Source organism: Corvus hawaiiensis, chromosome 6, assembly GCF_020740725.1.
Source record: "Corvus hawaiiensis isolate bCorHaw1 chromosome 6, bCorHaw1.pri.cur, whole genome shotgun sequence".
Classification (NCBI taxonomy): domain Eukaryota; kingdom Metazoa; phylum Chordata; class Aves; order Passeriformes; family Corvidae; genus Corvus; species Corvus hawaiiensis.
In genome coordinates, this window is record NC_063218.1 from 7,943,084 (window position 1) to 7,969,267 (window position 26,184).

At 39.3% G+C, this 26,184-nt stretch overlaps 1 protein-coding gene across 1 annotated transcript in view; it reads left to right on the forward strand.

The window, feature by feature from the left end:
* Nucleotides 1–563: 563 nt before the first annotated feature.
* Nucleotides 564–26,184, forward strand: part of NUDT14 (nudix hydrolase 14) — a 60,532-nt gene continuing 34,911 nt past the window's right edge. Inside the window, exon 1 of the mRNA XM_048307678.1 lies at nt 564–871. Within this exon, the coding sequence (XP_048163635.1) occupies nt 791–871 (81 nt within the window). The 5' untranslated portion in view covers nt 564–790. The remainder of the gene's footprint in view (nt 872–26,184) is intronic.

The window sequence follows — 26,184 nt, forward strand, 5'->3', positions numbered from 1 at the left end:
CATTTTCCACACCACTCACACAATCCCCATGCACCACGCATACAGGCAGAAGGGACTGTGTTTTTCACAGCAAGGTGCTCATTCTGTAAAGCCTGCTGATGCCCAGGAATGGCATAAGCTGGGAGCACGTAGATTGCATCAAGGCTTTAGAGGAGGGGGGCAGGTTTCAGTTCAGTGCCGGCATACCCCATAAATTTTGGTGTGAAGTGTGGGAATAACACCCTCTGAGAACATCCACCAAGCTCCTGAGAAAACAGGATCGCAAATAGGTGTTTCTTGAGAATAATTCTACTCCCTGACGGGAGGTTGTAGTGAGTGCCGTGCCTGCAGTGAGAGAACAAGAAAAAATGGCCTTGAGATCAGAGAGCAGACATTCAGAAAATATATTAGAAACACTTTTTCACTGTTAGAATGGTCAGGCATTGGAACAGGCTGCCCAGCGAGATGGTGAAGGCACCAGTTCAAGAAGTGTCTGGATCTGGCACCGGGCTATGTGGTTTAGTGGTTTAAGGGTTACAGGGGCAGTGCTGGGTGGACGCTTGAACCGGATCGTCTTAAAGGTCTCTTCCAACCGTGGTGATTCTGCGAAATAAAGGAGGCGAGGCTCCTGTGTCCCCGTTTCGGGGGTGAAACGCAGCATTCCGTGATTCCGGCTCCCTCTGAGGGGCAGAGGCCGCAGGAGCCGTCAGCTCCGGAGCCGCTCCCGGCCCGTCCGCCGGCGGCTGCGCGCGCCTCTCCCCTTCCTCCTCCTCCTTCTCCTTCTGCTGCGGCCGCTGCCCCCCCGGCAGGGATGGAGGCTATCGAGGAGCTGGCGGTCCAGCCCTGCACCTCCTCCCTCTACCTGCGGCCTTTCCGCCTCTCTTACCGGCAGGTGAGTGGCGCCGCCGGCCCGCCCGCCGTGCCCCGTCCCTCCGGGGCCCGTCACCCCCCGCCTGCGCCATTTTGGGGCAGCGCCGGTGTCGCCTCATGGCGCGGCCCGCCCCGCTCCGCCCGCAGCGCCCCCGGGGCGGCCGCGCTGCCCCTCGCACCCCCTCGGCCCGCCCTGAGGTGGTGCTCGAGGGAGGCAGTGCAGGTGGCCCGACAGGCCGTGGGGTCACTGCCTTGGGGTGCCACTGCCTTGGGGTGCCACCGGTTCCCTGCGTCCCCGTGGGTGGCCCCTGTGCCTGCCGCCCACGCGGGGCTGGAGCTGTCGCTTTCAGCCCGTGCTGGTCTTTGGGGTCACCTCTGGATTTGGGCCTTGCTTTGGTGTGGATTGTTCACATCTCGAGGCCTTTGCTGGCCAGACCTCAGCAGGCCATGACTTAACATCCACGAATGTTTTAGAGGTGTGGGGCATCTCTTAGGAGGAGAGATTGTGGGAGCTGGCCTGTTCAGTCTAGGGAAGAGAAGACTGAGAGGGGATCTCATTAATGAATATAAATATCTCAAACGTGGGTGTCAAAGAGGATGCTGTCAGACTCTTCTCAGTGATGCCCAGTGACAGGATGAGGAGCAGTGGCCATAAAATAAAACACAAGTTTCATTTCAACATAAGGAAGAACTTTATGTTGAGGAGCAGGAACAGGCTGCCCGGGGAGGTCATGGAGTCTCCCTCTCTGGAGACATTCCAAACCCACCTGGACTCATTGCTGTGATACCTGCTCCAGGTGTCCCTGCCATGAGAGGGGGTTTGGACTGGGTGATCTCCAGAGGTCCCTTCCCACCCTGACTATTCTGTGATTCTCTGAATAGCCTTAATGCCTGCAGGTCGGAAGCAGGGAAGGACATCCTGTCCCTTATCATGTTTGTATCAACATGAGTCACCTTTCACAGGATCACTGAGAACTGGTACCTCCAACAGCGGCAGGAATGCAAGCTGTGAAAGGAAAGTCACTTCTCACAGCACAGAGCACTGCATGTTCCTTGGATGGTTTCCTTGGGCCTGGTTGGTGGCTGGTCCAGGGTGAGCTTTTACCCAGGCACAGTGGTGGAAGGGGAAATGAAGGAGAGTTTGGACAGACCTAGAAATGGATGCTGCAAAACACATCTCATTCCTTCTTTGCTTTGCTTCTAAACACATCAGTTGGAAATGCAGAAGACGATCTATTGAGTGCCAACAGTGAGATAAAGTACAGAAAATGAAAAGCAAAGGCTCGAATAAGTTTCATTAAAGCAGATAAGCTGATTTTTAACATTTTTTAAAATGCATTTTGTACATGGTTTTTCTAAGGAAAGCTCTCATCTCATTCGTTGGGATAAATAAACCATTTTGATTCATGAACAGCTTAGAGCTTTACACTGAATTATGTCTTTCTAGGTATCAGAAATAAATCTGAAAAACATTATTTCATGTTTTGAATTTTTGCTGCTTTAGCTTACAAGTGATGGGTCTTGCTACTTCATTTCATTTCTGAGTCATGTTCTATTTACATGAAAAACGAGATTTAATTAAAATGTACAAAACGGTATTGCAAAATTACATTTAATTGAATAGATGTGCCTTAGATGTGATGAGTATTGTAAAGAAGAAATAAGGGTATGTTTGGTCATGTGCTGTGAATTGACAGAGACCAGCATTGCCACCAGATGAAGTAGACTTGCCCTTCTTCCTGCTTCCCCTCCTTGCACAAGTGTCTGTGCAGCAACTGAGTGAGCTGGACCAGGGTCAAACCTAATCTAGCCAAAAAAAGAAGACAGTTTTAACCTAAACAAGATCAGTGATTCAATTCATTATGCTGACGGAAGGGAGGTGGTAATGTGGTAGTTAGGGATGAGTGTTTGGGGCCTCGTGAGGGCAGAGATTGTTTCTCTTGGCTGCAGCACTGTCTTAAAATGAACTTGAAAATGTAGTTTCTATGGCATCTGTGCAGAGGCTGGCTTGGGTCCAGCCTACTGAGAGCACGAGCTCAATGTGAGCACGACTGTCTGTACCTGACCTGAGAGACAGGCCCTACGTTTATTAAAACACATTTTGCATTTAAAAACTGAACTTAATAACCAGAGGAAATACTAAATATTTTCAGTCATTTGACTAATTGTTTCAAAAGCATTTAGGTCTGCTGAAAACCCCATTAAACAGTCAAGTCTGTAATATCCAAGAGAGTCAGATGCCTGTTCTGCTTAAGAATTTTTGAAAATTCCACCACTCCTCTAAAACTGACAATTGTTTCCAAAATCTAGCCCTTGATCTTAATGCTTTTATGCAGAGTAGGTCTTCCCTTGTCCAACTATTTTAATTCACTAGCTGGAAAAAGAAAAGAAACTTTTCTTCTTCCTAGTTCCTAATTGCTGTATCTTACAGTAACATTAATTTCCCCTTCCATGAATTCCCTGCACTTGCTTGCTGAACTTGACCCAAAATCTAATAAAAAAGTCCTTCTGAATAACAGAATAATCTAATGGGGAAAACCTGAATAATGGCATTTGTTGCACTGTGAAAACTGAAACTAGTTTGGATACTTAAATTATGCAATATGTGGCATTATGCTGCAATTGGAAGGCTTGGGGTGGTCTTATAGGTACGTTTTGTGACACTGTGACATATCTTCCCTAATTCATTGTAGTCCAAAGAAGATTCACTGATGCATTTTTTGGTGTTTATATAACATTAATGAAGGATAATTGGGGCCTTGAAGACTGAGAGTTTGAAATCTGTTTTCAAAGAGGTATATTCCTAAAATAGGCATTGATTGTTTAACATATATCCACTGTCCAAGGACATATAGAGAGTGATTTTTTAAATTCATTTGGGTTTTTTCACAGCTACTACTTTTCTGTACAAATAGGAAATTGAAAAATATTTTACGTACAGCGTAGGATTTTGAGATTATTTCTAAGCATTCATGAATGCTTAAGTAACGGCATTGATTTCTAGACATTTAATATCAAAAGTATGCTACTTGTGTGGAGATAATTTGAATCCCACTACTATAGCTAATACAGTAAGGTCTTTAACATAAACATAAATTTAGATAAATTTAGATATGTGATTTACATCTCAGTGTACTCTGCTAGCCTGATTTTATCCATTCAACCTGCACCCTACTGGGTTATAAACCACTGTTGTTCTAGCAGCTTTACAGACCATTCAAAATCTGCAAGACACCAGAAGAGGATCCATTTGGGGGCTGAAATCTAAACAAAATGTTGAGTAGATTAGCTCAGTTGGTCAGAGCATGGTGCTAATAACACCAAGGCCACAGGCTCAATCTCTGTATAGGCCATTCACTCAAGAGTTGGATCAATGAACCTCATCGGTCCCTTCCAGCTCAGGATATTCTGTGATTCTGGGAATGCTCTTGTAAACCCACACAGGTTACACATCTCGAGAAGGCTGTTGTCACGCCTGATGAGGAGTGGAGCCACAGACTCAGAGCATTGTCTACCTGCTCTCAGAGGCATTTACACATTTACAGTTGCAGGCCCAAGGATTGGATTAATGTTTTGGCCAACTGAATATTCTCCTTGAACATACTGAGTATGTCTTCCCCACCCTGGGAGTTGTGGACAAGCACAAGAACAGAGTTGTGTCTATGTAGAACCCAGTCAGGCAGTTAGTCATGTTAGAGAGATCCCCAACAGTGTCCTTGTAGGTTTGTGCTCAAGTGCCAAGTTCCCTTGTGTTGTAAGAGCTTGACTCATCCTTTAAATTTTATTTGGTTCCATATAGAAATACTCTTCTAAAGATCATGAGAAAAATCTCAGTTTCTGGCTCTTCAGCTGAAGTGATGATTGTTAGAAATCACAGCAGTTCCTGAAGTTACAGCAATTTATGCCCATGGTAGATTCTCTTCTTCCCAGAGGGGGTCATAAGATCTTTTCATATGAGGTCTTTCATCATCTTCTCCTTCTTCCCACCTGTATTTTAAATGAAAGTGATGATCTCTGAATTTCTCCTGTAAAGCATAAAAGTAGGTGTATACCCTTCTGAAAGACTTCCAGGTTTCGGACCTTGCTGATTGAGGCACCCTGCAGCTTGGTGTTGGGCATCCAAGCTGTGGAGAATAGCCTGGCTTGCTGGACAAATCACTGTACCAGTCACTCATTTAAATGATTACTTCTGTCTTTGTGTAATGTAAAGATAGAAATGGAAGTGCAGCCAAGGAGGTGTGGAATTCAGGAAGCTGTAGTCGGATTTTGGTGAGGGCCAATGTGGAGGGGTAAGGTGCAGATTACAATTACATTCTTCCAAATAGGCATCTGACAGAACCTCAAAAGAGACCTCAGCTTCTGATTGGGATTTTCAGCTGTCAGCCCTGCTCCAGGTGGGGCCCTCAGTCAAATAAGCCATGTTTGAAGTGAGGTAGTTTGGAGTTGAGAGATGGACAAGGTACCTCACTTAGCCTAAGGAATATTCTCTTCATTTTGTCAGTAGCAGCCCAGTGTTCCTATATATTTTGGTTCTGCTTGGTACTGAGAGAAGAAAATTAGTTTTTCTCACATATAGGATAGCATCTGTCTAGCTTTTATGTGTACTTGCCCCCAAAGTGCAAATTGATTTGTTATCTAAATTGGCTTTTTTTTTAAACATATATCACCTCCTGAAGAATTGGCCTCTTTACCAGGAACTCCATGGTAAATCTCTTTTCACTTTTTCCTATTGAAGTTTTTCTGCTTTTCATAAATAATTTATTCAAGAGACCAGAGGGATGGCTAATGAGAGATTAACTCAATGCCCAAGGGCTAGGGCATTTCCCTGGGATGTGGTAGAGTCAGGCTGCAAGATCTCACTTCAATTAATATTGCTTCCCACATCACAGGAGAGTGTGCTCACTGCTGGGAAACACATTTGTGTGTAAATCTTCAGCTCTCTTTTGTGTATGCTAGCCAGGCATTAGCCAATATATTAGACAAAAAAAAAAACACCCAAAAAACCAAGTTTAAGAACTCTGCTGAGACTCCCAAGTCATGAAGTCGACTCTGAGTAGTAACAGTTAAGGAGAGTCATCAGGATTTTGAGCAGCGTTAAGTATCCAAAAGGGATTTGGCTACAACGAAATCTTCTTAATCAGCACCTGAGCAGGGAGGGATTTCAGTGGTTCTGCACGTTGGATTTGGACCTGTTCACAGGATTTTGACAGAGCTATGGTGGATCTTTCTGTAGCAATTTAAGAAGTTACTGCCTGCAATTTTTTCACTGTGCTAGTGGTTCTTACCCTCTGGGAATCAGCAGAAGATGGCTTTGCTCCAGCTCTCACTCTGTTGTTCCAATTCAATCCCACTGCCATCAGCCCTTTAAGCCAAATCACTGAGCTTTATACAGAACTAAGTGAATTGCCTTTGCATATTGTTTTTGGTGACCTCTGTGCTTGAGACAGCACCCTTCAAAGGGGAGGCAGAACATCCATCAGCTGGGGGGAAGCATCTAGCTGGGGGAATAATACCTTGAGCTGTTACAGAAACTTTTGTCCGGAGTTCACTTATCAAAGCCTTTGTGGATCTCGCCCAGACTCCTATAGCTTTGTTTTTGAAGGTTGTTCTGGCAGGGGAGCTCTTGCCACTGTTTCCTTGCATTGTATAAACATATATGTGCATTCTGCCCAGGAACTTTTAGAAGTTTGCCACCAGACTAGAACCAACTGTCAGTAATTTTCCCAGTGTGTTTGTATGTGAGTGAGTTTGTGTTTTGAATCTGTGGAGTGGTGAATGGGCATCTGTTTCAATGATGCGGGTGGGATAAACCTCAAAAACTCCATGCGTATCGACTGAACCATGCAGTCAGCAGTGGTAAGTAGGAACTATTTGCTCTTTTCTGAGCTTCACATTCCTTCCACATTTCAGAGTAGGTCAATGCCTTAGCATCACATTTCCTCTATTGATTTAATGCTTAGAATAATTTATTTTAAAGTTAAACATGAAAAAGGCTCCCTTCAAGTTCATTTGAAAGCATGATGTTTTTCATTCACTGTTAAGGGAATTAAATTATTATATCTTTCAGTTTTGCAGTCATTCTAAAGTCATTTTCAAGGCTGCTGTAGATTTTAACACCTCTTGAACTTTGTAATGGGTAGAAAATGTGCTTCATGAGCAGGGTGCAATTCATCAGTGAAGAAGGAATTTCTTATTTCTAATCTCAGATTTGCTACTACTTTCTTTTGTGACCATGAGCAACCACTGTGTCTTATAATTTTAACTGTCTTGGAGATGTCATCAAGATTAAAATATGTGTATACATGGAGAAAGAAGTGAGGCCTGCATCATTAATGTCATGAAAACTTTGAAGATGAAAAAGCAAAGCAGGGCAGTGTAACAATAATATTAACAATCTTACTTTGCATTTAGAAATTTTTTTATATGGTAATAGCAACATGAATGTGCCCAGCTGCCTGAAATATTCTCTGAAACTTCCATCTGCTTTTTTATAGACATAAAACATTCTTTTCTGTTTTGACAGTTAAAAATTATGCTGTTGAGGGAGTAAACAGATTTTTAAGTTACCTGTTCAAACAAGTAAGTCTTCTGTTGAATCTTCAAAAGGTTCCAGTAGTAGGAAATATGTTACCAAGTAACAAATTTATTTGCAGTTCATTTTTTTCAAGCAGTAGTGCAGTGAAAGGAGATGCCATTTTTTCCTGTGAAGTTTTTCTCATTTTCTTCAGCTTGTCAAGTCTGTTATGTCAGTGTTGAGTATTAGTCTTAAATGGAAACATACAGCTTCTAGCTCAGGGAGTCCCTGAGCTGCAAATTGCAGGAGTCTGAGAGTATTTTAACAATATATTCTTCCTTGGGCATCTTGCCTTCTGTCAGAGGTAGATCCTGGATGAGACTGATTTTTGATGTGACTGCTGCTGTGTTAACAGTGAATGCAGTTGAGGTGCAGTATAATTCTTTCATATGGGTGAAAGAAAAGAAAGAAAAGCTTTTGCAGAGACAGCATTAGGGAGTTAAGTACTGAGGGAACAAAATTTCCTCTGAGAGAAATGGTGTTCTCTGCAATTAGAGCACAGATTTAATAAAAGGAACTAAGGAATCTAGGCATATCTGTTTCTGGCTCTGCCGTATGCTTTGAATTCAACTCTGAAAATTTGTACAAGTTATTTTTGTATCAGACATTTATGAATTACTGAAGGGGGAAATGAGAAGCATTAGTTAATAAGAGCAGTAGTTGAAAAGAACACTAGTACTTGTTTTTGTTTCAGTGAAATTATGTTGCGTTAGTCTTAATTTCTTTATCCAGCGTGCTTTGACAAGTGAATGTAAGCTTTGAAGTAAACGCATGAAAAGTAGTTGACAGTGACAAAACTTCGTATTTTTAGGTCAGTCATATTACAATTTAACACACTTGTGACAGCAAATGTCACTTAGTGGAAAGAATAAGGCCTTATTGAGCACCTCTTGTAGCTGAAATGGGTCTGCACTTGCATAAACGATCAGTAAAATCTCATTTAATGCCATCAGACTACTTGGGTTACTGCACAGTAACTGTGAAGTTAAGACTGAGTTTGGGAGGAGGTATGTAAATTGTAGTGAGCTTAAACCAGTACTTCTCAAGTTCTGGTATGCAGCTCACTGAGGGCCATTGGAATACTTGCAGGTCATCCATATGAGGCAGCTAAGAAAAGCAGATCAATTATCAGCAGGGTTAATGTGCTACCAAGGCCTGCAGCTTCACTGGAAGATGTTTCCAAGTCTGCAGATGAAGAAGTTGAAAACCATCAGCTCTGACAATACCACTCCAGTAGCCTCATCTGCAAGGACTTGTCTACACAGGACTTTCCTGATTAACTCCATGTCTCATTCTACAACAAAGAGTCTGGGTCTGTTTACGTTAAACCATTTTCAAAGTATGATTGCACTTTGAATTCATACCCTACCTTAATCCATGTTAACTTTCCAGTGCGTGCCCTAAGGGAGCAGTAAACTAAACAGGATGACTGTGTCCACACAGGGGTTTAATGGAGTTTAAGTAGCAGAATTCAAGTTCATCAAGGTATTTATTTCAGATTAATTTTCTTGATGTCCTGGTATAGACAAGCCCTAAGAATAAAAGTGGTTTAGTTCTAAGTGAATGAACCATGTTATAAAATTCATCACTGAGGTTTTATTATACTTCTGTGTGTGAAATACAACTACTGTAGGGTATAAAGTAGGCTTTTTTTGTCTTGTTTGGTACAATCTTTTTTGTAGGAATTGCAGTTAGACCTGAGAAATAAAATAGTGCTCATGTTCTTCCAACAATTAAATGCTGTATTTGTTTTTCAGTTTGGATCAAAATTCACATGATTGCTTAAATAGCAGAAACTTTTCCCCATACAAAAAATCTGTCATCTGAATCACAATCTCAGCTATGACATTATGTGTATTTGATATGTTTTAAAGCAGATGAACACTAAAATTTTAAGTGTTTATAGCAAATCTGAATATCATGGAAATTAGACATTTTCTGTAAATGGCAGTATTCTTTAAAATGTCAGGATTTGATGTTCTATAGAGGATGAAACTATCCTACTCTATTCCTGAAAATGTGTATTTTAAATAATTTTATCTCAACTGCTGCCATATTTAAAATAAGTTTGTATTTTCAGCTGTAACTCATAAAAGGTCAGCTCCCATGCTTTGAAAACTCTATACAAGTTGATACTGCATAAATAAGCATGTTTTACACAGCAGGCATACAATGTTATCTGCCCCTCTGACTTGCATTCAGATTAATTATTCTTCATTATTTTAAACTAAAGAATTTAGCTTTTTGGCACTGTCCTTCAGACATTGATCAAAATCTTGTTAATACAGTAACACTGAAGTTTACTGAAGTTTAAACAAAGTAAAGCTCAGTTTTTCTTAGTGGCCAGCTCATGTCACACTAAAGCCCTGATCACTGATCAAAACAGCATTAATTATTTGTTTCACGTTGCAGTTGCTGTGTCAAAATCCTTTAAATACCTCTTGGAGCAGAGAGGGAATCTTACGGCCTGTGACAGAGCAGCTGGTGTGGACATGGGCTGATGCCCCAGTTGACAGGTTGTTGGATTAGAAAGAATATCAAAGGCAGTGAGTAAGATTAGGGATAAGTGAACATCTGACAGCAGTTTGCAGCAGGGGAGAACAGATGATAAACAATGGGAGCGGGGTGCGTGGGGGGGGTGAGAGGTGAGAAGGCCATGGGAAAAGTGTGGCGGCAATCACTAAAGCTCCAGGTTGCTGAGCCTCATGAATAGAACAGGAAATGGGATTTGCTGGGACAGATGTGCTGAGTGGTGATGAATACATTATAGGGAAATGAGGCTAAACTCCTGAAGGTGAGACATGTTCTTTCTCTGAAAATAGAAAATATGGGAAAAGAAAAGTTTACACCTCTGGAGAAGTAAACATTCTTGAAAATGAATACAGAAAGAAGTAATGCTAATGCTAATTTTAATTAAATTATTATTCCACAGGGAGTGTTCATGATGTACTTCCAACATAACAATCTTACAGTACTATTGCATTATAGGATTGAAAATGTTTGTTTTAGTCATAAGATTGCACAAATGTTGGAATAGTTTGAATGATGGAACAGCCTGGAATGGAGGCTCTGACTGGGTAATGCTTAGAAGCATATTCTGTATCTGGCATGTATTATATAGCACTCACATAACATATGTTTGATCCTGCCACCATTAAGAGACTTGTACTGACTGATCTTGTGAGGTCCTTCCAGCATTAACATTTTTTCTATTCTGTAAAGTGATTGAATGCTTGTAGAAAATCATACATAACTCTTCCTGTTCCTTAGGGTATTGTTTCTTTACTTCTTGGACTTCCTTAGTGTATATTCTTGATGGATCCTTTTCCAATATTTATGATATAATTATGTCAGAAAGCCAACAGAAAGTTTTTGTATGTTTACTCACAGGGCTGTATCTCAGTTCTCTGACTTAGATTTTCTTATGAGATTTTTTTTTTCCAAATTTTTAAAAGAAAAACTCGTTAAAAAACATCTCGCACTAACATTTTAATAGTGTATTACTTTAGCTGAACAGAGGGAATGCAGAAAGTATCATTGTTAATGTTCGGAGAAAGTACCAATAAGGTTTGTGTACAAGACATCTAGAAATTTATTCCACAGTGTATTCTCACAGTTTGAGTTACAAATACAAGTTTGGTAAAATAATGTAGAAACACAAACTGTGAGAGTCACCAACTGAAAACATAAAGCTCAATGTTGTAAGGACAAAGGTGACTTAGCTGTAATGGGAATGCCCACCATCTGTCCTTCTTGACCTCAAATCCCTCATATGTGTTGCCCCTGTCCTCAAGTTGAGGAGACATGAGGCCGGCCTCCTTTAGTTCCTGTTTGCTCCCAGCCATGTGTACTGCAAATGTAGCTCTCGTTTTTAAAAGAACAAGGGATTGTAACTAGAATCTGGGGTTAATGTGTCACATAGCCCTGCTTCATGGAATTAGCTGTTCATGTTTGAGAAATCCTATGTTCGGTATCTTGACCACAGTGACGTCACTTGAATACAGCAGCTGAAGAGTCTGTAGAGCTCTGGAATTACAGATGCTCCACAAAATTAGTGATCAGTGAAATTTGTCCTTCAGTTGGCCATAATCAAAGAAACAAAATTATGGTGAGCTCAGCAAAACAGAGACAAAAAATCTGCTCTACTGATTCTGATTAGCTTAAATACTGTCCTAATACTGCTTGTTTTCCATAAAATTGTAATTTCTGCATTTGCAGGAAACTATAGCCAAAGAATTTATCATTTGTTACAGGCAGTTCTCATTTTAAAGATCATTTACTGTTGGCTTGCATAGTTCTTTACTTTATATCCCGGTATTGAAACTGTTACGGGGTCACTGTCATGAAGGTTTCAGAAATACTGCAGTAACACATAGAACTGTATATAAATCACTAATCAATTAGTCACCAATTAATTCCATTTACTGAATGCCGGCAGTATATGGTATTTAAGTAACAGGTGCATTTCTCACTAGTAGTGCTGTCTATTAGAATGGATGACAGATTAGAAGGTATTCACAAGTTACTTGAATCTTTCTGTGTATTACTTTTTCCCAATGGGAAGATGATAAGATGACTGCGCCGGTGGGAATCAGTTTTCAGTTGAGTCTATCAAAATAGAGAGGTAAAAGTGAAATTAAGAAAAGAGCAGAATCTGGAGCAAGTTGCATCTGTCACTTTGAACTGATTTTTGGGAGGGGGTGGGAAGAAAGGAGAGGATGAAAAGGCCTGAGGATCTTTGTGAGGAGGGTCTGTGAGAAAGTCTTAGGAGAAAAATCTAAAGATTGTTCCTAAGCCTTGGCTTCTGTTAGCCCCCTGCTGCTGTTCTTCATCAAGTTGTTTTAATGGCTTTCAAAGCAAGTGAGTGGAAAATGGTTTCTCTGGAACTTTAAGGAGACTGAACTGAAAACTGTCATTGCTGTATGAGTAAAACACATCAAAGATTGATGGAAGAATTGCTTGTTAAACACATTGTAGATTTAATTAAAAAAATGGGTGATATCATAAAAGAGACATCAGATCGTCATAACTACCTAAAGGTGAAAGTTTAATGGCTTGTCATCTGCTCAGGAACCTGTGTTAAGTATCTCTTTCATGGCTTTTGTGACCCCCTATATGTCTGCAAGATTTTTTTTCCAGGAGCATTGTGGTTTTTTTCATAATGTACAGATGGAAAAGTACCAAAGCATAAAAATGTAGGTGGTCGTACCTGTGCTTTTTAATTTTCTGTCTGTCTTTAGGGATGCCTTTTTCTGGTATTTTTAACTAACAAGTGCTTCAAATTCTTATCTATTTCTGAAATAGTTGTTTTTCTTTGTGTTGCAGTGCATAATATTTGTTCTGTGTGTTCAGTGTGTGCAAAGTGCATTTGTGTATCATCTAGTAATTGCATGTTTCTTCTGGAACCTGTTCTCTCATTTTCTTCTCCTCTCCCCACTGTCATTTTCCTTCACAGTCCTCCCAGTCAGTAAATAGTGTGTTATTTCCTGTTGTGTTGTAGATCTAATACAAAAAAGTGAAGAAAAAAAAGCGTGCAGTGAAAACAGCATTTCCACTGAGACTGTGAGCCTCATTCTTTTAAACCAAATGCTTTTTCTGATCTCATGCTGCATATGATCAAGGTGCACATTTAGTAAGCAAATACAAACAATTCTTTTTAAAGACTAGAAGAATTCCTCAGTAAGTTGATAAAGCACAATATCCATCTTCAGATTTCAAAAATAGTGTTGTTGTTCCAATTTTAATTCACCAGCTCTTTTCAGAGTAAAACAGCTACATCTGTGCTTGATTCTGACTCTAGATCTGATTCTATGAAATGTAGAAATTTGTTTTTCCCAAGAGCCTAACGTGTGATGACTGCAATTACTGGATTTTCTGCAAATGATGAGGCTTAGAAATGGTATGTTTCATCAAAAAGCATGACATTATTTGAGTGAAATCTCTTAAGATTTTCGTGATGTACGAGATCATTTAAATAGAGAGTAAGCATATTGACTATCCAATCAAGTACATAGAATTTGGTCACTTGATGTTATCATTTTAAGGATTCTTTTCAATGATAGTTGTCATTTTAGATCATGTTTTAATTAGCTGCAATGGTTATTTGTGAACTTAGAATGAATGTAGCATTTTGGTTTGCTGCGTAACGAGATTCTAGCCAATAAGTGGGTCTGGCCAGATATTAAGATCCTTGGCATGAATTTTTGTAAATTTCTGAAATTCCAACCTTGCTGAATAAAATGGTATTTTAGCTCCTCTCATTGATGAGGCCAGGTCATCCCTTACATTGTTTCTGTTCAGTCCTAGTTTAAGCAAATTGGAAAGCAATTTGAGTAACTTGTTTTTTTACTTAGTAGGTAAAGTGATTGGAGTAGCAGCAGTTCAGTGCTTTTTAACCAGAAATTATATATTCTGACAAACTGAGCTGGAGGTCAAGATGTGGAAGAAATAGGGGAAAACAGTAAATTTGTATATTGACTATAATATTATAAATAATTTTTAAAAATTTAGGCTATGGTGCTGTATAGCTCTTGTATATATTCTTATCCAGAACTGCTGAAATAAACTATCACTGTTGGCTTTGTTTAGTTTCATTTTGGCTTCAAGACCTACCTTTGTTATCATTATGCCACTTAAACTTGTTGAGCTTTTGAAGCAGCAGGATTAGAAGAAAAATTGGCTTTCAAAAATCAAATCTTCTGGCAAATCTGTCTTAGAATTTCATATGTGTGTCTGCACTTAGTACTCTGCTTTCAGCATTTCTGACACTTGAAAATATTGGACACAGGCAATTTCTGGCTTACTTTGCAAAGCTGTGTTGCTCTTCAGAGTGACATTACCATAGCACTGCAGTTTGTACAGCTTAAAATTTTATCTGTAACTCATCTGATTTGTACTGTTCAGATAAATTAACAAACAATGTGAGATTATTTCGTGTAGTGATAGGACAAGGGAGAGTGGCCTCAAACTGAAAGAAGATAGATTTAGATTAGCTATTAGGAGGAAACTCTTGGCTGTGAGAGTGGTTAGGCACTGACACAGGTTTCCCAGAGAAGTTGTGGGTGGATGCCTCATCCCTGGAAATGTTCAAGGCCAGGGTGGATGGTGCTTTGAGCAGCCTGGTCTGGTGGAAGGTGTCCCAGCCCATGGCAGAGGTTTTAGAACTTGATGAACTTGAAGGTCTCTTCCAGCCCAAGTCATTCTGTGAATATTGGCCTCCTATTCAGTGAAACCAATCACTAATAATTAGTACAGAAATTACTACTGTAGTATTTTACAGGATAGTTCCCCCAAATTTGAAATGTAAATGTCTCTCTGATTGTTTCGGTAAACCACCCTTATTTCTTGTCAAGGAGAGGTCTTGTCTGGAGAACCCTGTTTCTTTTTATCTTACTGCTTTCTCTTTGATCTGTCTAGGAGTTCAAACCTCTTGGCAGAACTCTCACAGGACTCATGGGAACATATGAGCCTCCCTAGAGCATTACGGTGCACTCCATAGAGAAAGATTAATTTGTTAAAGTAATAATATAAATGTCAAGATTTAAGTGTAAGAATTACGTTGGGGGGTGGAAGAGTAGAGATGGAATCACACCCAGGGGCTGAAAAAAGTCAGGAAAGCTATTTCACTAAACGGAAAAACTGTTGGCATATTTGCTTTTGAAGTATTTCTCAAAAAACTTAGATGAATGCCAGTTGGCATTATGTTTTCCCTGCCCTCTGTCTGTACATTTCTTCTGCAGCCCATAGGATAAAGCAGCGTCATGCCTTCCAGTCCTGCAGTAAGTGGGATGACAAACCACACCCGACAGTTGTGCCTTGGGGAGAGCATGAAAGGGAAGAGAAACAACTTTCTGCAGTGGTATGTTTTGTATACTTTTTAGGGAGAAAAGTGTGTCTTGCTCTTGCAAGGGAGGGTGTGTAATTGCCTGTAGTAGTTGTGGATGTTGCATCTTCATTCTCAGACCAGCCCTGGTGACCCTGTGGAGTGAACCTGTGACCTTCATTCTTTGTCTAAGATTCAGGCTCTTCTGTATATGCTGGGTTCATGCCATTGCATGCTCAGAATAAAGTCTTAGAGCTTAAAGTGTCTTGCTGTTCTATTGAAGGAGCCAACAGAAGTGGCTAGTAAATAGTTTTAACATGCTCACAGTATTCAGAACTGCTGAGGAGACATGTTCAAAATCCTGGGACCCTGTCTATGAACATACTTGGAGGAAGCGGTAACTTTGAGTTCCTGTGAGATTTGGTGTATAGGATGTGTCCTTCCCTGCTCTTACTTCCCCATGGAGACATGGCAGTGCTACACCTGGCTTTGTTCCCAACTTTGATGAAACTCAGGGTGTCCCAAGTGCTGCCTACTAACCTTGGTCAATCTTGTCAATGCTGGTTCTTTGTTGGCAGGTACCAGCCTGGAGTGTGAGGCAAGGTGTACAGTTCATCGAGCTGTATTTTCTGCATTGATTTGATTGCTGCATCACAAGTATTTTGTCCTTCGTAAGTTATATATACAAATGAATAGATTTATTAACTATTTTAAAATCATACTCACGTGATCTTTGATATTGCTTATCAGGTGCTTTAGGAAGACCAAGTAACTTTGCAGTTATGCATGATGGATTGTTTTTTTGAGTTGTTTGGGGTTTTTTAAAATCCAATTTTAATGATACAACAGTCTATGGACAGGGTTTTTCTTATCAGCATTCTGCTTCAGGTGACACTTCAGTCAGTAGTTGGATTGGTTTTTTTTGATTAGAACAGCGTTCATCAACTGCATAGTTTTTGAATGCAGATTTTTTATCTATTTAAATATGGAGTAGACCAGTTTTGTGGTGGAAGAGGGATAGTTTTATTTTCCTGCTGGCTCTTTGTCAGCCAGAAAAGATTTTAATCAGATCCTATATAAGTTGCAGTGGATTGTTAGAATGACTAAAGAGGTAATGAGAAATATTAGACAATTGATAGTGGTGATGAGCTTTTGGCTGAAATACCAGTGGCAACTTAAACTGTGGTTTTATGGTGTTGTTAGTGTTGTTTTCCTGAATGACATAGCAAAATTAATGATGAAAGGACAGTTTCTTTCCTTCCTCTCTTGGATGAGGGTCATGACCCAGGGTAGCAAAGGAGAAGAAATTATGCTTGTAGGCGTAGTGGTTGCCTTGGGACTGATGATTTTAAGATTCATTTTCTCCTTCTACCTACTATACTTGTGTTTGCTTCTCTCCTTGCTGTGCCTGCAGAGATGAGGTAAAAGCCCTAAATCCCAGCAAAGTCAGGGGGTGAATCTTTCTCTGAGTCAGAGATCCTACATGAGGCTGTGCTATACCAATAACTGGCCAGGGACTCATGAATTGTGGGAATGTGGTGTGGACCAAAGCAGTGTTTGTCCTGTGTGTAGCGTTTTGAGAGTCCTCTTCCTAAAGGGTTGAAAGGTTATTTTGACTAATGAGTGCACAGGATGAGTACAGGAAGGGGCTCAAGAATATTCAGTGAGAATTCTCATCGACTGTGGGGTCTCGAACTTGCAATGGGTACTTTATATTGAATTTCACTCTGTCTTGAAGCAGCTACTACAGACAGACATGATTGATCTAGGTATGTTATGATGAGTGCAGAATTATTGCCCCTGCCTGTCATTAAATATCACTAGTCTGAAATTTCAGTCAGGCCCTTTATCTTGGTAACTCATCAAAAGAAGCAGCTGCCAGTGGACAAGAAAAGATGAAAACAGGTTTCTTGGAGATGTTTTTGATTTTTTTGGTATCTCTGAAAAAAAAAAAAAAATTTTTCTTATAGTTATGTGTGTCTTAGTAAAATTTAGAAGTTTGGAAAATGTTGTCTTTAATAACTTAGGAGTTTAAGTGTCATTTTCCAAAGGAATTTTCAGAAATCAGTCTCAATTTCACCATTGCTCCATCAGGTAGTAGAACAGAACTAACTCTGTAATCCTAGACAAATATTACAGTTTAAGTCCCACCACAGAAATTACATTATTCAGTAAAAATGTTTAGATGCAACTGGGGGCTTCTGGCATTTGGCTGAAATTGCAGTGGTCCAGAGTAAAGACTAAATTCAATTCTTACATCATTATAGTGAGGGTCTTAAAGGTGAAGGTTATTGAATGCTAAAAAGTGCTTTCTTAAATCTCATCTTTTCAAGTTATTCATTAATTACTATAAACTGGGAGTAGGGCTATGAACCCATGTCAATGTTTCCAAGATTCATTTATTACTGAACTACAAAGGCCATGCTTGTTTGTTTGTTTGTTTGTTTCCAACTAAATGAATATGCAACAATTTATACAAATAGGGAAAACTCCAGAAAAAGAAATGAAGCACAGAACACCCAGGAGTTCTCAGCAGCCTTTGGTTGAGGTATTGCCCTGGCTTTTATTCTCTGAACTGGAGCCAGCAGATTTGCCTTCTGGATCTACGTTTCTCAGCCTCCTATTACAGTTACTGCAAATTGTGTGAGAGTTTTTCTTAAATAATAACAGAAAAGTACTGGTGAAAGATTAGAGAAAAGGCCTTTCCTGGGGAGGTTTTCAGCAAGTATGGGTACAAGTGTGAGATGTGCAATACATCTGTTTGAAGGTACAGCACTTATTTACAGTAAAGTATTTTGCTGTCACATTGGCTGAAGGCACAGTTTCCAAATTATGTTATCTCTGTTAAAACTTCTTTTGTTATTAGGAATATATTTTTATCTATGTCCAGACAAAGTTTCAGGTTTTAAGTTTTACTACAGTGTTCCGGAAAAAGTAGTGAAAGTAATTTTGTAAATACGGAAGGTGTATGTTCCTTTTATTCCTGCAAAATAAGAAAGCGTGTCAGAGACTTCAAAGGGAAAGCACAGTTTACTGAAAATGGCAAAATACATGCAGCAAAATTCAATCATATAACAGGAATTTATGTAAAAGAACAGTTGAATATTCACTTTAAATTTTATCATTTGTATGCAATGATAGAGGAGTCTGGAGACTCTACCTGTTAGCAATTGGTTCCTTTGTACAGAACTGGATTTAAGTTAATACTAGGAAATCCCCTCATCTGTATCTCAACTTATAACCTTAAATTATATACTGACTTGGCAGTAAAATGATGTGAGAAAAGTCGTAAATTTGACCTTTGTGCATATTATGTTTCTTCATGTCCTTATTCTTTGTAGTATAGATTTCAGTGCACTGCTGTGGATTTGCCTTGGAATAAAGCATGTTTGATCTGTACATGCAATTGTTCTTGATAATGATGTGTATTAAAAACAGAAAAATGAGGTGAGAAAGGAGATTTGATTTAATTTAATGTGCTTAATTCTAGTGTTTTATAAATTTCATTCAAAGGTAAGCGATCTTAATGATAGCTGAATGCCAAGGTAAACTGCAACAACTCCATTGTTGAAAAGTACACACAAAAAAACAAACTGTGACCTGAAAAGTAAACTTCCAGAGGATTATAGGAGAAAGTTTACTTACACATCAGGTATCTTAGTTGTAATTGTTCTGGCAGTTGATGTACATAAAATGAACAAAGTGGCTTGGCCCAGTATTGCATTAACAGTTGAATAAATGAATACATTCTCCATTGTTTATTTTACCTCCCAAAGTGTGAAAAAATTGCACCTTTGAACAGTAAATTCTATTGCTGTAACCATCTGTTTGCAGTTTCATTACACACTCCTACCAGAATAACCCTCTCTTTGAAGAGAAAATTGATATGGGTTGTAAAAATTACAGTCTATGACCTTAGGTTTTATGTCTCCTGAGGTATCTCTGGTGTGGTCTCCACTGGTATATGTTAAGGTTCCTTCAAGAAGTACCTTTATGTCTTCCAGCTAATTTCAGATAAGAAGCCCATGCATCCAAGAGTTGGGTGTCACACAGAACTGAGTGCTCCAGTCTCTTGTTCAAGCCTTAAAATGAGTGTAGTGAGACCACAGCAACTTCGTCCTGCCCTGCCCAGAACTGCTGTGTCAGCTGGGGCTGGCATGATGTCTTTTAGTGTAAAGGATGTTTTGTCCCCATGGACTTCACTAGCTCAGTCTTACTTCTGAAACTGTTAATATTGTCAGTTAAAGCCAATTAGCAGCACTGCTATTTTGCTTCAGGTAGAATGTTCGCTTTTAATACTGTTAAAAAGTCATCAGTTTGTGTATTTTTGGATGCATGTTCCACAAAGGCACTAAAGTCAGTCATCTCTAACTGAAATACTTGAATAGGGAAGTTAAAAACTGAAAAATTCCATTATTTGTAATCATGATGCTTTTAAAATAAACACTCTGGATAGTTTAGTAATGAAATATTACAAGCTTTGTTTAAAAAGCAAACACTCCCCCCCTTCCTCTTGAGCTTAAACAGTGGCTTGTTTAAAAAACCCAGTAAAATTCCATAACACTTAAACTCTTTTGAAGTAGTTTTTCAACATCAGCAAGTAATTCTGCAAATTGCTTTTGAAGATGAGGCTTCATTTACTCCAGCGTGTGCAGTCTGATGGAGTGGATTAGTGGGTGTGGACTGAAATGGTAATTTAGGCTTTTTTGTGTGCATGTTTCTCTCTGTAGAACACTCCCTATCAGACACATCTCTGTCCTCTTGGAGTAGTTGTGAGTAGACCAAGGCTGTTCTGTTTAATAGTCACTGCTGAGAACTTGCAATCTGAAAATGACATTACATTCATGTTGACTAATAATTTTTCATTATTAATTTTTCACTTTCATTCTACTAAATAATTTTTTCATCAGGTTGGTTTTTTTTCTGGAGCGAAAAATCCCTTTTTCAATCAGGTCAGTTCCCAGAATCAGCCCACACAAATCTCAGTGGTGGGGTAAGGGTAGAGCAAAGATGTGCAGCTCAAGTAGGAAAAGGGGCAGCCTGGGTTTTGTTTGACTTACACTGTTTCAGGACTGCACCCCAGGACACAGTGACTTCAACTTTGCATTTGAATTAGTAGTTAATGTGATAAGATAGCCCAGCATAGAACAGTTCTCTAATACTAATGTATACATTCAAAAGGGAAAAAAAACATTGCTCAACTAATGCAAATTGAAATTATTTTATCGATTTTAATGCATTTTTTTAACTGAGTTGCTTGGTTTTATGCCAGCTGAAAGTGCTTGCTTTCACTTTGAAAGATAATGTGGAACTTTCTAAGAAGGCTGTAATTATATAAAAAGAAGACAGTATTCTCCTTACTTGCTACAAATCAAACCTTTCAAGTAGACAAAAAGAATTATGATAAGTCATTATTTCAAACAGATTTCAGATGCAAAGTAGTCTATTCAGGACATGGTTTTTCTTTTAGATGAAAAAGCTGAATATTAAATGTTCTTCAATTTTTGACTGTTCATTTGCATTGGGTTTTTTTTGTGGATGAAGATTTTTAGATACAGCATGGCAATTCTTTAGCTTCTATAAACAAAAATCCACCCCACTGACTCATTAATCCAAAAATTTTTTTCAACAGGAAACAATGAAGCTTTTAAAGTGTATTGAATAGGTACTTTATTATCATTTGGAAAACTTCAGAAGTCCAAACTTGCTTTAGCTGTCTATCTCAGTTTGATTTCTGTTCTTCATACAGATTTCACAGCCTTGTGCTTACTACCAATGCTTTATTTCTTTAAAAAAATTCCAAACTGTATTTTGGGGGCGATTTTTTGTTTTTAAATTAATTCACATAATTTCTGTCATGTGCTGAAAATACTGTGAAAAGTGTTCAGACAGTGCAAGGTAATTTGGTATCTAATTGTCTCTGATAGTGAAGTGAGAAGAATAAAGTCCTGAGTTTGTCCTGGATGTGCAGTTTTTGTGGGCACATCATTGTGGGCACTGAAAACATTTTGTATTGATTCTATAGAACAGTGAGTTCCAGCATCAATAATTTAGCTGACAAGAAATGGTTTACATTAGGTTATCAATCCTCGTATGTTGCCACTGAAAACTGCTACAGATGTGACATCAGGTTCCATTAGGCTAAAAAAAGAAATGTAACAAGGAAACCTCAACTGATAGCAGCACTTCTTCAGTAGTGAGTGGAGAAAGGAAGAGAAAGGTTCGTGTACAGAGGGATGAGGACATAACTTTTATGACTTCACCATAGGGGAAGTCCACTCTGTTTAGCCCAGGATCTGTGACTTGAGAAGCAGCAGATAATACACATCTTTGCTGTTGTAGAACCATATATTTTCATAAAGCAAAAAATTCTGAATTACTGAGTTACTTTTATTGAAAATTTATCCCTTGACAGCTTTCACTGGTCATAAAAAGGTGAATATGGCTGAAAAGCATTAAGCTGAGACCACTTAAGGAAATAAAGGTGGCAGGAGGCGGCAGGAGGCAGCAGGAGCTGGTTGTGTTGGTGCAGATTTTTGTCTTCATGAGTCAGTTACTTGACTTTCCAGGCACACGGCTCATCTGGATTAACCTGACAAAAGCCCATCTGCTAAAATGACAAGTTCAGTGTTCTCTTGCTATGAAGATCTGGGCAACAAGTAGATGCTTCAACAGGAGAATGAATGGTGAATTTCCAGACAGAGGCATTGCTCTGCACATTGATACTAAACTGTGTGAATACATTTGTAGATTGATTGAATGTGAAAATAAGTGCAATAGAAAAACAAGCTTTACTTTTTTTGAAAGAAAAGCATAACCCTCAAACCTTTAAAAAAGTTTTTTGAGTGCAGAAAAAAAAGCAAAAAATTGATTATTCCTCCAGGGAGTTTTACTGCTTTGGTCCATGTAAATCATTAAACAGGGACCTCACACTTGCTTGGCTTTGCTGCCTCTGGTTTAAGACCGTTATTTGCCAATTAATTCTCTTATCTGTTTTTTCTGTACCTGTAGTATAGTTATTTTATTACATGAAGAATGCTCATTATCCCTTTGCATTAAGGACATCAACTGCTTTTGTGCCTTAGGAGTGTGGAAACAGAGTAAATGGAGCAATAAGGACAGACTTATTTTTATAATTGCTTCAACTTCTCCAGTTGGATTTTTTCACAAATATGGAACATTTGCTTCTTGGGTGACTGCTTTAAACCCAGTCCAACTGGTAGAGACTGGGAAATCATGACTGTTGTTTGTCTTTTTAACCCTCATAACTTGTGCATGTAGCTTATCTAAATCATAATGTATTTGTAATTTTTCTTAACTGCCTCTGTTTGTTTACATCAGCTTTTGTCTGAGCTCTAACTGAATTGTAAGATCATTGAACAGGAACTGTTCCCACTACGTGTGTTTAGTGCCTTTCACAATGGGTCGCCAAACCTCATGTTGTCTCTCCTGTAATGTAAACAAAAAGAAGTTAATCATTGTCATGGACAGATTTTTTTTTTTCTTTTTCTTTTAGTGGTATATGTGAAGTTAGTTTGCTTATTTTGGACATATGTCTCCGGCATTATAAGTGATCTGCCTGCACAGTGTGTTACCTTTCTCCTCAAAAATATGTAATACAAGGTACTAAACCCTTTTACTGAGGTGGTTTTGGTGTAACTTTACAGTTCTTGGCCACTTAGACTTTTTCTGTCCAAGCAGAAGTTTTCTGTCGATAAACATGGGAGATGACATAAGGCAGTGCCTTTAATTTGGTCACTTTTAAAATTATTGAATACTTGTGTAAGGCAAATAATATAGGAGAAGCTTTAAGTAGATTTTGGGTAAAGATTGTTTCTCCTTCAGTCATGTGTTCTCTGTCCAGAGCTTATTTCAAGGAGTCATTGAATAAGTGACAATCCAATGTAAATTTTGTTTTGTGGAATTATCTGAACTCCCAAAAGAGCAACTACAGGAAATCTGTTACTGTAAACCTGTGTGTGGAGGTTTTATTTTATACCCCCTTGTGGGATGTTGTGAAAAAATCTTTACGCAGAGTTAAAGAAAACATTTTTTAAAGCTGTTTTGTGAGTGTTCTTTCACCTGTTACACCAACAGGTTTTCTGTTTACTCTTCAGAATAAAACTTTTAATAAAATCTAAGAAGAATATGCCTTTAGCTGCACATGTTTAAAACATACGTGTAATGCAGTTTGTATGTAGTGCTTTCAGAAGCTCTCAGTTAATTATTTTATACATAAGCAAGGCAAACCTTTCTGTGCAGCTGCAGGACTTGAGCATTGGTTCATTGAGGGGAGACAGATCAGTGCACAGAAAAACCTCAGCCTTTTTCCCAGGTAGCCAGCTATGTCATAGTGCTTCTGTATTATGAGAAATAGTGAGTATTTGTTTCACATTCACCGTCTCTGTGTCATTCATGGTTTTACAGACTTCTGCAGTGTCAGCCCTTAGCGTGGGTGTCACCATACCAAGGTTACCATAAGCTGCATGGCATGGACTGCAACACCACTGTCCTTTCTCTTCCTCACCTTGAAACTCAGTAGCATCTTATAACTGGGGTACCACAGCTCTAATTCAATTAAATTATTTATAAAAAGGAACTCGTTCCTAGAATAATCCTTGAGGAAAGGCCTACATCTCTCTCTCACAGGGAAGTTGTGAGTCCCAGGAGGGCTGTACACCACAGCCAGACTGAGGGGGTTGGTTTGTTTGGGTTGGGGGTTTTTTGAAAGCCCAGGATAGTATCAGTCTAACAGTGATGAGTACTGGTACCTGTGCAGACACATTACCTCATGTGAGAGCTGGTTCAAGAGCTTCTCAGGTGGCGGACTGCGCATGGGCACTGCCCTCAGGGAGAAGAAGGAGGAAGGCGTTCAAGCTGCCCCAAATGAAACGTAGAAACTCCCAGTGACTTGTGTCAGAGCCTGTCCAGGATCTGTGACATGTGGAGCATACCCCGTGTCACCATACAGTGCCAGTGAATGTTTCTTTCTACATCATTAGCACAGCAAGTCCGTTTTCTCTTCTTTATTGGCCTGACTGGGCTAAGTCTTAGGCGAGTTCCTCTAGCAAGCAAGAGTTACCCTTTAGGTATTCTGGCAGTGATTTGACCTTGTTGTTCAGATATTATATTGCCTCAGGTGGTGGAGGAAAGCAAAGGACAGCAGTATCCATGGCACAGTCATCCTTAAGGCATTTTAGCCAGAGGATATGTGGGAAAAAGAGTGGTATTTTGATAGGCTGCAGACAAGTCCAACTTACCCATACCAGACGGTGTGAAGAGACTCCTGCCTGTAATTATGGCACTGAGCAGGTGCAGGAAGAGTCTTAGGAAAATGATTTCAAGGGTGGTAGCAGGACAGAGAATGTGAAGATCAAGTATGGGTGACATTAACAGCTCTGCAGAGGCAGGAGTCACATCTGCTGAACTTGCATCCACTGTCAACACTTGTCTAGCAGAGAGCATCTGGCTGTGCCTGGTTGTCCTAGAATCACTTGTACCAAAACACATTGAGTCTCCTTGTGCAGACTGTCAAGCTGGGGGTGAGCTGCTGTTACTCTGATTAAGTTATCAATACCATTACCAAATCAGTCCTACAGACAAGATGGTCTTGTGACACACTTTGCGCATTCAGGTAGTACAGAAATGGCTGTTTGCGCTTGCTTTTTGGAGTTGGGGGAGGATCGTGTTCAATTTGGATGCCTTTTTGAGGCACTGTCTTTTGCCACTCTTCAGCTGCCTTTTGTCAAAGGCTTAGAAGAGTGTTCTGGAGAAGCATTGCTGTGTGCTTTCTCTGTTCTTAAATTTTAGAGACAGGTTGCCAGGCAAGATGGACATCTTGTCTGACCTGGTATGGCTTTCTTATGCAATTAGTACTTATGTAAGTGATCTGTCTTCTGTGTAATGTGACACGGAGTTGTCTCACATGCTGCCTCTCCTGGAATACAGCTTTATTAATTTACACGTACTATATGCACTAGTTGAGTGTTGCAACATCACAGAACCTGATCACTGAGCACAGAACTAGAGTGTGATTACTTTGTGATTAAAGATTTACCAAATCGATTATGTGTTACACTAGGTTATTGCATATATCAGAACTACTTCTGAACAGATTAAAACTAGTATAAAATACTTCCGACATATTTGTCTGTATAAACATCACAGGGCACATCTCCTGTTTGAAGAATAATTTTTTTAATCTTTCTCAAATGTCATAATATAATCCTTTCTCCTTCCTGTCATCAGTGTTTAAATCTCCCAGCAATCAGTTACACTCAGTTCTTACTTCATTGAGAGATACTGTGATTGTTCCTTATTAGACATTTGAGAATGTACTACTTATAATAATGCAATTACATATGCTTATTAAAATGAAAAAATGTTAAGGGTTTGAGAGAGCCTTTGTGTTTCTCAAAGATACTTCTCTTTTGTGGGAGTCATGTTGACCATTGATACCTTTAATATTCCAGCTATCTGTAACTGTGGTGATAGCAGAGCTTTGTCAAAGACCAGGATATATAGACTGGAGCAGTTTAACAAGTAATCATAGCCACTTGGCTTTTAAAAGCATGAATCTTGATCAGTTCAGCAAGTAATACTTTTGTCTTAAAGATAAGATAGAGATACTACATACAGCTTGATATAGTTGGTTAGAAGCTGGCTGGAATTAATGTTCTGGAAAGTATGTAAAGCAGCATAAGAACCATTGGTAACTGTTTACATGCTATTAATAATTAGCAACCTTCCTACCAGTCTGTTAGGAAAGAACCATGCATTGGGCACAATAGAAACCCAACTCTATACGGTTGGGTTCAAATTACATTTGACTTCGACAGTAGGGCATGAATGGGGCTCATTTGAGTTTCTGCCACTGTAAACAAAGAGATGTTGGAATGTTTCATTGGTTTATTGATTTATTTATTTGGACAGGTGCAAC